At 39.2% G+C, this 12,946-nt stretch overlaps 1 protein-coding gene across 1 annotated transcript in view; it reads left to right on the top strand.

The window, feature by feature from the left end:
- LOC144649943 (dynein axonemal heavy chain 5-like) overlaps positions 1–12,946 on the top strand; it is a 61,682-nt gene that overhangs the window by 20,025 nt on the left and 28,711 nt on the right. The window contains exons 20-39 of the mRNA XM_078509532.1: positions 82–320; positions 554–794; positions 1,378–1,577; positions 1,987–2,140; positions 2,710–2,873; positions 3,322–3,424; positions 3,850–3,954; positions 4,163–4,324; positions 4,628–4,852; positions 5,479–5,731; positions 5,931–6,029; positions 6,673–6,843; positions 7,310–7,521; positions 7,724–7,858; positions 8,246–8,407; positions 8,872–9,118; positions 9,848–10,089; positions 10,548–10,688; positions 11,109–11,343; positions 12,381–12,523. Of these exons, the coding sequence (XP_078365658.1) occupies positions 82–320; positions 554–794; positions 1,378–1,577; positions 1,987–2,140; positions 2,710–2,873; positions 3,322–3,424; positions 3,850–3,954; positions 4,163–4,324; positions 4,628–4,852; positions 5,479–5,731; positions 5,931–6,029; positions 6,673–6,843; positions 7,310–7,521; positions 7,724–7,858; positions 8,246–8,407; positions 8,872–9,118; positions 9,848–10,089; positions 10,548–10,688; positions 11,109–11,343; positions 12,381–12,523 (3,633 nt within the window). The remainder of the gene's footprint in view (positions 1–81; positions 321–553; positions 795–1,377; positions 1,578–1,986; positions 2,141–2,709; positions 2,874–3,321; positions 3,425–3,849; positions 3,955–4,162; positions 4,325–4,627; positions 4,853–5,478; positions 5,732–5,930; positions 6,030–6,672; positions 6,844–7,309; positions 7,522–7,723; positions 7,859–8,245; positions 8,408–8,871; positions 9,119–9,847; positions 10,090–10,547; positions 10,689–11,108; positions 11,344–12,380; positions 12,524–12,946) is intronic.

Here is a 12,946-nt window from a genome sequence, read left to right as displayed (position 1 = left end):
CTGGGTTGGTCGGAAACAGATCAGTGCTTTAAAATCTTTCGTCGCACAGAATTAAATTCTTTGCTTGTCGTTTCAATTCAGAACCGTTTTGATGCTCTGTGGCGCAAGTACACGACATATTCTGGAGGAGAAGAGCTGTTTGGTCTCCCTGTAACCGAGTATCCAGAGCTGATGCAGATCCGCAGAGAACTCAACCTCTTACAGAAGCTCTACGGTCTATACAATGACGTCATCGATACTGTGAATGGCTATTATGACATCCTGTGGGTTGATGTTAACATTGAAAAGATAAACGTGGAGCTACAAGACTTCCAGACACGGTGAGACAAAAAACTAAAGGATTGTTTTTATGACATTTGAAGTTGACATTACAGGCCTATATGTTATGGCTTTGTGAGGACTGGTTTCAAAGAACAACGAATAAGAAAAAAAAAAGAAGAAATATTTACTACGAGGATCATTTCTTCACTTAAAGAACTTTATTAGGCGGTTCATGTTTTAGTCTGATAGACCGTGTTATTTACTGGTTAATCTGTGTTTTACCTTCCCACAGATGCCGTAAGCTTCCCCGAGCTTTAAAAGACTGGCAAGCCTTCCAGGATTTAAAGCAAACCATCGATGACTTTAACGAAAGCTGCCCGCTGCTAGAACTGATGGCCAACAAAGCCATGAAACAAAGGCACTGGGACCGAATAGCTGGGCTCACTGGACACACGTTTGATATGGAGTCAGAGACATTCTCACTCAGAAACATCATGGAAGCACCACTGTTAAAACACAAAGAAGATATTGAGGTGGGTGGCTATTTTGTTTGTTGTGTTTATTTATTCCATTAAATTTACAGAGTTGGCGACTGGCGGTAGATCTGGTGTGCGCCGGCTACTCTTGAGATTATTAGCATTTTTCAAGGTGCAAAATGTGCAAAGTCTTAAAGGTTTACTAGTTTCCTATACCTTTTCATTTGTTCCCCAACCTGGAAATAATGAAAATTTGGCTGCCAGAAAACTCGAAAAGAAAACAAGAATCGGGACGATAATCTCGTGAATAAGTGCACAAGTATAATAGCTAGCGTTGTAAACTTCGTATCACATACAAAATTGTATACCACTTTTCTCATTCTGGCAACCGAAATGTCACGATTTTATGGTGGTTTTCAGTAATTGAATTTCTGGCGAGGATGCCTTCAGCAATATAGTGAAATCAAATTACTTTTCTGGTTGTGAGGTTTTTTTCTCTTCTCCTTTGAAAGTGATATTTTCGCTGCTGGCTTCGACAAAATATTCTTAGTACTCTCAAAATTTCAGTTGAACAAAAAAAAAATCAACCTCATTCCCTGGGCTTTTCCACAAACACTGAATTTTTCCCCCTTCTTTACAGGATGTGTGCATTGCAGCAGTCAAAGAGAAAGACATTGAAGCCAAACTGAAGTCAGTGGTTGCTGACTGGAGCACAAGAGAACTTACTTTCGCGAACTTCAAGAACCGCGGAGAACTGCTACTGCGAGGTGATAACACTGGCGAGATTGTGGCACTGATGGAGGACAGTTTGATGGTGTTGGGCTCGTTAATGAGCAACAGGTAAAACTACCTTAAGATTACTATTGTTAGCGGTTACTGATTTTAACGATTTTAGCGAGTTGGGCAAAAATCGCTAAATTTAGTACTCTAAAATGTGTCGTCACTTTCCCCTCCCACCCAATAAGTAGTAATAGATCGGTAACTTTGTTGTTTTGGCAATGCAAAAGTTCTTCAAATTCAAGTGAGTTTGTTCTTTTACTGGGGAACATTTATTTCTAACTCTATGGTCAGTAAAATTACTGGTTTACACATTATCACAACTTTTTAAATTTTTCGGAAAATCGCTAAATTAAATTGTCGCTAAATCTTGCTTTGAAAAAATCGCTTAATTGTGTCGCTATTCCTTCAGGTCTTCCCTTTCTCAGATTGGTGGTGTCGTGTGTTGCGTTGACATTGTTTTTCTTACCAGGTATAACGCTCCTTTCAAGAAGAACATACAGAGCTGGGTTCAAAAGCTTTCAAACACAACTGACATCATTGAGAACTGGCTAACAGTGCAAAACTTGTGGATTTACCTTGAAGCTGTCTTCGTTGGCGGAGATATCGCAAAACAGCTTCCAAAGGTTGGTCACGACTTTCGTTCATACGTACACACTGATAAAATTAAAATTCGGAGCCTGAACGCGTCTAAACCACGTCCTGAATCACCATCTTTCCTTTCTTGCAGGTGCTTAGTTCACCAATGATACTACTTTCATGTCGACTTTACAAAGTCACGCACCCACTTGACCGTTCGCTTACCTAAATACCTACGTAAAAACCAATGTATCTACCTAGTTTTCTCTTAACCCTCTACGAAAGCAACTGCCCATATGTTAATCCACTTACAATCCACCCATTTTCCAACCCTCCCACTCATCCAGCCTCCCAGATAACATTGCTGTTTGCATAGCTACTTACATTAATACCTTAGGTGCATCACCTTAACACCAACCAAAACTTTTCTCTAAACGCTCCTTGACTACTCTGCTCTTGCTTGTGTCTATCACCTATAGCTACCACACTTTTTACCTTTACCTTACGTATTACATGGTTTGGGGCCTACTCTTTCCTTCCAGCCTTTCTACCTAATATTTGATTGCTCATTCGCCCACCTAGAATCATATTTACATTGATATTCTTTAAATTTCAGGAAGCAAAAAGGTTTCAGAACATTGACAAACAGTGGGTAAAGATCATGACTCGTGCACATGAGAATGCTAATGTGGTGCAGTGCTGTGTGGGAGACGAGACTCTAGGGCAGCTATTGCCACATCTCTTGGAACAACTGGAACTCTGTCAGAAGTCACTTAGCGGGTATGTGATGATTGACACTAGTGGGCAGACAGTGATGTGTCATCAATTGTTGGATTTCTGTTGGGCTGCTGCACAAAAATGTTTCTAGTTTTTTGTTTGGGGGGGGGGGGGGGGGGGGTGGCGGTTTTTTTTTTTTTTTTTTTTTTTTTTTTTTTTTTTTTTTTTTTTTTTTTTTTTTTTTGTTTTTTTTTTTTTTGGTTTCCCCCCCTCCCCCTCCCTGAAAAATAAGTAATTGTAAATAGGTCATAAACGGTCTGACCCTAAAGTTCACCTCATTCTCTCCCCTCTGTTTTTCAATGTTTTAGGTTATAAATCCATTTGTACATACTGTGTATTGGGTTCGTGTTTTTTTTTTTGTTACCAAAATTGTGATAAAGCTAAGTAGATTCTAAAATATAAATCTTCCGACATTGACTAACTTGCTAAAGCTGTCTTTGTTACTCTGCAGGTATTTGGAGAAGAAGCGTCTCGTTTTCCCAAGGTTCTTCTTTGTTTCTGATCCAGTCCTTTTGGAAATTCTTGGTCAAGCCAGCGATTCACATACTATCCAGGTAAAAAGACGCGTACGAGCTAATTTATTATAAGTACATTCTGTAGCAAACACATTTGTCTTTTGCTATAGTTTATAAGCCCTGACTCTTGGATGGCAACTTTGCCGCTGTCAGCTGTTTTCTTTTCTTTATGGAGTCACTAGAACGAGGGTTTTTCCATTGCTCCTCGATGGGTGCCGTCGAAAATTTATTTGATTTCGGATCTTTTGACACAAAGTTTATCAATAGTACATGTTGTACGATTGCAAGATTTCCCGAAAGTACCGACACCAGTCAGAATTTGACTAACCCGAAAGTACGCTTCACTTAAAGCTGCTCGCCTTAAAGTAAAATGCCCTTCTTTGCACCGCGTAGGATTGGTATGATCTTAGCTTTTGCTTTATTCCGTTGTGCTAACAAATTTTAACTACGTGATCATGTTTCAGGCTCATTTGCTGAACGTATTTGATAACACAAAGACAGTCAAGTTCCACGAGAAAGACTATGATCGTATTCTTGCCATCATTTCCTCAGAGGGTGAATCAATTGAGGTGAGAAGTGTTTATTTAATTTTCTCTCGCTAAATGCAATCGTGAGTACCCTTAGTTTCACATCCAATTAACGTTGCTTTTGCAATGAAAGAGATATATATTCCAATGAAAACTGAAAACCCCCTGAAAAAACGGAGTTTGTTAATAGTGCTCCTGTTGTTGCATTTTTGTATTCCTTACTATCTTTACTTTGGTGGTTTGTTTTTAGCTTGAAAAACCTGTTATGGCGCAAGGCAATGTTGAAGTGTGGCTGGGTACCTTGTTAGAGATGTCACGCAAGTCAGTTCATCACGTGATTCGGACGGCGCACACTGCTGTACAAGATCAAGGTTTTAATCTGCTGGAGTTTCTTAGCACATTCCCGGCTCAGGTACTGTTTTTTTCCTTATTTCTAAATTAGGCTGTTGAAATAAATAAATAATAAAAAAAAACGATCCTTGAATTTGTGATGGGCTGTGGAACACTTTTAGTTGGACTGAGCTCTCAAGTGGTAAAACATTTAGGCTGAAAGAAGCACATTTAAGAAATTTTGAAAAATGCTAGCCAGTCGATTAAGGTGTCCATAACTTGAGGCAAAAAAGAATTTCACTTCTTCAAACATGATTTCAATTTCATCACTAGCTTGTGTTGTTGATTTCCTTTCAATCAGTCAATTGCGTGTTTTTCTTTGTAGGTCGGTCTGTTAGGAATCCAAATGATATGGACAAGAGACTCCACAGAGGCACTAACAAATGCCAAGTATGACAAGAAAGTGATGCAGCAAACCAACACTGCATTCCTGGAACTGCTGAACGTGCTGATTGAGCAGACGACTAAAGAACTCACTAAAGTCGTAAGGACAAAGTTTGAAACGCTGATCACCATTCACGTGCATCAGAGAGACATCTTCGATGACCTGGTGAGTGAAATTATTACCACAAGGACTGTAACTTAAAAACGTAGACAAGGCTTGTCTCATGTGGTAATGTTATCTTTGCTCGGGCTTGATTTGGCTTGTTAGCATCTCCCGAGTGTACTGTAATGATAAGCTGAATAAAAAGACTCAAGACACTTAACTATCTCCCGAGTGTACACGTAATAATGAAATAGCTAGAATTAATTAAAGACCACTTACTAAGATAAGTACTTTACGACAGCAAAGAAAGAACCATGTGGTTTGTTTTGATTGAGAGCTTCAGTGTTGTTAAGCCGCTAAACAGCGATATTTGTGGTCAACCAAGAACAAGGGTGGCGACATTTTTTTGCCGAGAATACCTCTCACAAAAAGATCCTCTCCTTTCACCGAAAAAATCACAGCCTCTTGTCTTATTTTGTCTTCTGGGTTCAGTATTTAGCTCATATAATTTTGTCACTTCTTAAATCTGTTGCCTTCCTTCTAACACAAAATAAAAGAGTTCTTTCAAGATAAAAAGCTTAATATTTGTACACTTTGAAACCTGAACCTGAACTAGAATTTAAAAGTAGTAGAAAATCACTCCTGGGGTTTTGTTTTACACTTCTTCCAAATTTCTTTTTCTCCTTCAGTGTCGCATGCATATCAAGACTCCATCAGACTTTGAGTGGCTGAAACAAATCCGTTTCTACTTCAACGACGATACAGACAAATGTCTGGTTTCCATAACCGATGTTGACTTCATCTACCAGAACGAATTTCTGGGCTGCACGGAAAGGCTTGTCATTACACCGCTGACCGATCGCTGCTACATTACTCTGGCCCAGGCCCTTGCTATGTCTATGGGTGGCGCGCCGGCTGGACCGGCTGGAACTGGAAAAACAGGTTTGACTTGAGACGCTTGAAAGCTACGACAAATAAAAATTACCTTAGGGATAAACTAGATTCTTGATAAGATTTTCATCCTTCGCAAAATCCATGTGCTGTTAGAGGCCTCGCCTTTTTGCGGGATGTGAACTATTACCCAAGAACATAGCAAAGTTATTTTTCTCGCCTTACGGTGCTTTCTTGTCATTTTCTATAGAAACCACCAAAGACATGGGAAAAGCTCTTGGAAAATACGTAGTTGTATTCAACTGCTCGGATCAGATGGACTACAGAGGTCTGGGGAGAATTTTCAAAGGTAAACACATTCAAGTTCATGTTCGCTTATATCATAAGAGAAATTTAGACACTGACAAGTTAAAATAAACTGATTCATCTGAAAGTCATTTTTACATTTTTGGTAAGCAATACATAGTTAGGAATCTAGCTTGTGTACTAGACCTCAGCCTTCTCGCGTTCAATTGTTTCCTTAAAAAGAGACTTTTGAGAGAAGCGTCCTACACAGACGCTTTTGGGGGTCGTTACGTAGCCTGCGAACAGGCTTTCCGGAGATGAATGAAAGGGGAAATTTCCGGAGCTCGCGCCGTTTGTCGGCGTTCCGCCGGCGTCCTTCGCGCCGTTCGTCGGAGCGTTCCGGAAAGCCTGTTCGCAGGCTGTTCGTCACGCAATCGGAGAGAGGGAAGATTTCGTGACGAGCCTTAACAGCGTAGCAAAGGAAGCTAGTTGTAGATTTGAGCCGAAATTCCATATTGATGACGTGATTTAAAAAAAAAAAAAGAAAATTTTGAACCGACTCTTAGATCTGTCTTTAACAAAAGAAGAATTGCATGTAAGACGATAGACGAACGTTTCTTTACACACTCTTCAGCAAAATCTACCAGTTAGCCATTCATATATTGTAGTCAATATAATTAGATGCTAATTACCCTGACGTATTTCAGGACTTGCCCAGTCAGGCAGTTGGGGCTGTTTTGATGAGTTCAACCGTATTGACCTGCCCGTGTTATCAGTGGCTGCACAACAGATCTACATTGTGCTCATGTGCAAGAAGGAGAGAAAAAAGCAGTTCATATTCTCGGACGGTGATGTGGTTGAAATGAATCCAGAGTTTGGTAATTGAATTTGCTAGCTATATATGTGACGTCTTACATTTTTGCAAGCATTTATCTACCGATATAACAATGACCAACACGTTTGGAAACGTGCGAGAATCCTAGAAGTGTTTTTGGGGGTGATACTTATACGGGAATCGGTTACGTTCCCGGAGTTAATGATACTTGGGAACTGTTAACCAATTCTCTCAGAATCTCTGACGCATATCACGCAAACGCAGAGTATAATAGCTGCAAGGCCATAGAATAAAATAAAAAAAAAAAAAAAAAAACTACTTAAATAAATAGTTGAGAAAATTTTTTTTTTTCGCAAAAGCAACGCCAAAACGGCAAAGCATGCCTTTAAGTAAGTTGTGTTTCAAGTTAAAAAAATCATTGCAAAAAAGAAAAAGGAAAAAAAGAGCGAGAAAACTGTGCAAAAGAAAACATGTTGCTTGACAAGACACTTATTTCCACTCCCTCTCAGGCATCTTCCTGACAATGAACCCAGGGTACGCTGGCAGACAGGAACTTCCAGAGAATCTTAAGATCCAGTTCCGTACAGTGGCCATGATGGTGCCTGATCGACAGATCATCATTCGTGTGAAGCTTGCCAGCTGTGGTTTTATCGACAATGTAACCTTGGCTAGGAAATTCTTCACTCTGTACAAACTGTGCGAAGAGCAACTTTCCAAACAGGTAACGGTAAATTCTTTCGAGATTTAGATCTGTTTTAGTTGAATAGTGAATAGATTGTACATATTTTCATCAAGAGATAAACAGCTCTATTTTCTATCCATAGTTAGTGATTACTTTTCGTTTACGTTTACTGTCTTTTTAACCTAATTTCTACAGTCAGTTCATTTTTTCACCCTCTGTCAACATTTGTTTTCTTTGTAAGGTTCACTATGACTTTGGCTTGAGGAATATTCTGTCAGTTCTAAGAACTCTTGGCGCTGCAAAACGATTGAGTGTTGGAGACAGTGAGAACACGATTGTTATGAGAGTACTCAGGGACATGAACCTCTCCAAACTGGTAAGGCCTTAGCTTTCCTTATACCAATAATATGGTGTGTTACTGAAATGCTCCTTTCTTTAAGGACTTCTCGACATATTAGTAATAGTTACGACAAATTGCTGATAATATGCAGTAAAGGAACGCACGAGGTTACGATAGTGTTCCAAGATTGAAGTGGGTAAACTCATAAAATTTGTAGTATGAAAAAATCATAATTGGAGACTGGTTTGGAAGTCGATTCCGCTGAAACTACTAAATCTACTAAGTAGACGCGATTTTGTATGCAAGCTTTCATTTCGAGAAATATAATTTTTTTAATTTTTTTTTCGTTTTCTATGAGCGCAGTCTGTTTTAAACGTGAAATTTGTTTGTTTCTGGAATTGATTTCCTTTTTTTTATTTTCAGATCGATGAAGACGAGCCGCTGTTCTTGAGTCTTATAAACGATCTCTTCCCTGGCATTGTGTTGGACAAAGCTGGTTATCCAGAGTTAGAACAAGCAATTGCCAATCAAGTGGAAGAGGCTGGACTCATTAACCATCCATCATGGAGACTAAAACTTATCCAGGTAAATAACCTTTGTAGCTAGAATGTTTGATGCAGCCCGCCCGTAAGATAAACAGCGATTTTGGATTAACGACTTTCACTTTTCTATCTCCTCAACTTTTAACCTGAAGGGAAAAGAAGCCCATAGTTATTGTAATAAACATTCATTCTTAACATTAACAAGGATTTTTAGTGTATTTTTCTTTTTCTGGGCGAGGGAAAGAGCAAGAGTTTGTGTATCGTATTTAAGACGCGCCTTTCCCAGTTGAAGGACCAGTACTCGGTTGTGGCCTTACATGCACTATATTTGACTCTGTCTGCCAAACTTCCTGCGTCCTCAGTTTGTGGTTCATGGAAAGAAAAACGCGTCGAATCATTCTTTTTTTTTTTTCTACGGCCGTCTTTTCGGGAGAGTGTAAAACCCTGTGTAGTGCACCTGAGGTAAAAGGAATTTTTTGTTTACGCTGTGACCGATTTCATTTGCAGTTATTCGAGACCCAACGAGTACGTCACGGCATGATGGTACTGGGTCCGAGTGGGGCGGGGAAGACCGCTTGTATCCACATATTGATGAAAGCTATGACGGATTGCGGGACACCTCACAGAGAAATGAGAATGAACCCCAAGGCTATCACTGCACCTCAGATGTTTGGACGGCTGGATGTTGCTACAAATGACTGGACTGATGGAATTTTCTCTACTCTCTGGAGGAAGACGCTTCGTGCCAAGAAAGGTTTGTTCTGAAACTGTGTTCTTTACAGCCACTGTTGCTGGCAAACTAATTAGTAGTATTTTTAAAAGGTTTACATGTATTTGGGGGTATTTAAGAGGGACATGCTTCATCTTTACTATGCTGTGTTCGTACTGCTACCAACGCTTTTCCAGAAAAATCGTATGTTGTGATATATATCTCCTTGTGTTCAAACAAATGGCAAAAACAAGTGAAGAAGAGGGCGTTTACGAGATACATGTGCCGAACTATTATAACATGCTCGAAATACAATTTCAGGGCAGCACCTTGCCTCCTTGGTCAGGGCGGTTTCTGTGTTTCAAGCGCAACAACAATCTTTTTCCTTATATACTTCCCCCCCAAACTCAATCACAGGGAAGTTGAAAGAGGCTCTGCTCGCAGGGTGAACAACAATACTATTAAACCACAAAGTCTATAAAGAACTTGGCGGTAGTCCGAGAACGAATAAAATCTAGACAGGAACTAACCCGATTGAACATGGTATCTTCTTGATAATTTAGTTACAAAATTAAAACTTTGTCTTACGTGACCTGTACTCTGCTTGTATCTATTGAATTGTTTCCTTTTATTTTGTACTGTTTCTGTTTCTGCTTCAATGATTAGTTTTGCGTTGCAACTATCATTGGCAAACTGCGATAGTCCTTCAGTCAAATTTTGTAACGTGTAGACCGCCTGTAGATGGTTTGCTAAGCTTATTTTGTCCGTCACCAGGTGAACGAATCTGGATCGTGTTAGACGGACCAGTGGATGCCATCTGGATTGAGAACCTTAACAGTGTGCTGGACGATAACAAGACCTTGACCCTGGCTAATGGCGACAGAATTCCCATGTCCCCTCAGTGTAAGATCATCTTTGAGCCTCACAACATAGATAACGCGTCACCAGCTACTGTGTCACGCAACGGTATGGTGTACATGAGCTCTTCTGGGCTGGATTGGAGACCTGTGCTTCAGGTGAGGATTGCGTGACAGAACAAATGATTCTTGTGTTCTAGTTAAAAGCTTTGAATGAGAGCTAGTATAAGCTAATAGCTTTGTGGTAAATATTGGGCATGACGTTCTTCTGTGAGCAAATTGTAGATAATTGTATTTAACACCTACGTTCTCGAATCACTTTTTTAAATACTTAGACAGGCTTTTCATGACAAGGATTCGAATACGAAAAGATAAGACAAAAGAAATAGATAGACAGATGCCAATTTACATTTTAGTCAATTTAAATGCTGAGCTAAGGGATAAAATTTGTATCTTCAAATTGGGCTCGATGCTTCGCTTTAATAGAGAAATAGAAAAGAGAAAAACACTGTAGCCAGGGTAATTGTCAGTTAACCGTCCAAACCATAGGTTAACTGTTATCGCTCATGATCTTGATTCTTACGCAGTGTCTTTGTTGCACGTTGATTTCCTCACAGGCGTGGCTCAACAAGCGACCAGAACCCGAGGCAGAAGTCTTGAAAGGTCTGTTTGAGAAATCCTTTGAAGAAATCCTTCGCTACGTGCAAGAAAATTGCGTTTTCAAGATGGACATTTTGGAACACAACTACATTGTGCAGGTGGGTTACTAGCTAATGTCAGGCGGTGTTATAAAACTGTTTTAATTATACGTACACGAGTATCTTTAAATTGAAGGGAAATGAATCGTGTGCTTAAAAACTTCACAAGTTACAAGTCGCAGATAAAATGTTTTTCTTAAGGAGAATTCAACTATTGATGGAAATATATTTAGCATTATTTCGAATGACCTTCCTGGCTTGGTCAATCCTAATCGCAATTTTGATTAAAAATTGAATTGTTTTTTTAACAGTTTTACTCTAAAATGGAAAGTGGTGAGGCCTATCGAAAAGAACTCTCGCTTACTCTTGTAAGCTTGCGATGATCATTCATCGCGGTCTAATCACAGACATAATTCGTTTCTTCTGACTTCTCTAAAGCGCTTTGACTATTTTAATGACGGTTTATTTCATTCTCGCTAGGCCGTTACGATACTCGAGGGTCTTATCCCCAGGAAAGAAGACGGCTCGAATGTGTCGGCTTCTCATTTAGAGAGGCTTTACATTTTCTGTGTTATGTGGAGTGTTGGTGCGCTGTTAGAACTGGACGATCGCGCCAAGATGGAAGAGTTTGCACGAGGAAACTTTGAGCTTGATTTACCTCCCATCGCTGAGGGATCACAGGACACCATCTTTGAATTTCTTGTCAACGAAACAGGTAGCTTGTTACATCTGCCTTAAGGTTACTATTTTTGCGCTCTATTTTAGCATTTTTCAAGCAGATTTGGATTATCATCAAGAGTGAGTGTCCACTTAAGAACCTCACTGAAGAGAACATTTGCATTGGCAGAAAGAAAAAGTCATTGGCATCATATTAAAAGAATATTTCAAGTCACACTTTTTTTCCCTTGGGGTGGAGGGGTCTCTAACGACATAAGTTGAACGAGAAATGCGAGCACTAATAGCGATAAAAGAAGCCGCAACAAAAGTCACCTTAAGGTAGCAAGTATATAACTGCAGGATTGCCACAGTCAGGGAAAAGTCAGAGAAAAACAAACATTTTTAAAAGGTCAGGGAAAAGTCGGGGAAAATCTTAGTTCTTGTTTAAGTCAGTGAATAAAAAGTCAGGGAATTTTGGCTGAAACCAAAAAAACAAAATGGATTTTTTTTTTTTTTATTTGTTTTTTTTTTGGCAAATTCAAATGCCATGCGTTCAAAGTCCCGTGAAAAAACGTAAAGAGAACAAAAATGATAAGAAGGCTATTGATGGTCTGCAAAAGAAGCTGAAGCAAATGCAAAAAAAAGGTTGGGCTTATTTGTTAATTCACCTAATTTAAGGTCAGTGAAAATTGTTTTGAGGTCAGTGAAAAGTCGGGGAATTTTTTGGGTTTTAATGGGTGGCAACCCTGAATAGGGTCTTGTTATCTTACGGATTGTATTCCATTCACATACAAACACTACCTTAGTCCGCTTATGGTAGGCTCAAAATACATTTTTCTTCTTTTAGCCGTTCAGGAAACATGTTTTAAATGGAGCTTGCCTCCCGAAAACAAACTCAAAAAGATATGTACTGTATTTCTAAAGCATTTCAAAAACAGTTTGCTCCCGAATAGATGTCTCCACTAGCCGGCTAAAACGAATGAAACGTTCGAGTTTCGTAAAAATGTTTCCTCGTTTAGCCAGGATGTTGGAAACTTCTTTGAAGGAAAATAGCTTTATCATCTACAAATTTTCTTTTTTGTTTTTAAATCTCAGGTGATTGGGAGCACTGGAACAAACGAGTTGAGGAATACATCTACCCCAAGGACCACAACCCCGACTTCTTGTCCATTCTTGTCCCAAACGTGGATAACGTGCGAACAGACTACCTCATTCATGTTGTGTCAAAACAGGGAAAGGTTTGTAATGATTTTACTTTTGTGCTTGTTCGCTTTCAATTTCTTGACACCGGCGCGGACGGTTTCAATTGTTTTGATTGCATTGCTGCTAACAGTAGTTCTTATTTTACGATTCATGAGCTTGTTCGTACCTCGCCATCTGACTGGAAGCATTGCCTGATTTGTTAGGGGTTTAAATCAGATCTTTTAGGATTAATTTTTGTTCTTAAAGTTTGATAGATTGTGTAAGGAATGTTGATGAAATTGGAATTGGATAACAGGATAAACCCAAACAAGAATTTCAGAGAAAAAGAGAAAAAAGAAATAGAAAATTGGTCGAACCATTTAGTTTTAAGAAATTTATTAATTAACAACAACAACAACAATAACCATTTTATTTTGCAGTGACAAATAGAAATAATTACAGCATATGATAAAGCAAAT

The sequence above is a fragment of the Oculina patagonica genome, chromosome 4, assembly GCF_052425735.1.
Source record: "Oculina patagonica isolate OP01 chromosome 4, crgOcupat, whole genome shotgun sequence".
NCBI classification, from domain to species: domain Eukaryota; kingdom Metazoa; phylum Cnidaria; class Anthozoa; order Scleractinia; family Oculinidae; genus Oculina; species Oculina patagonica.
This window is presented reverse-complemented; position numbering and strand designations above follow the sequence as displayed.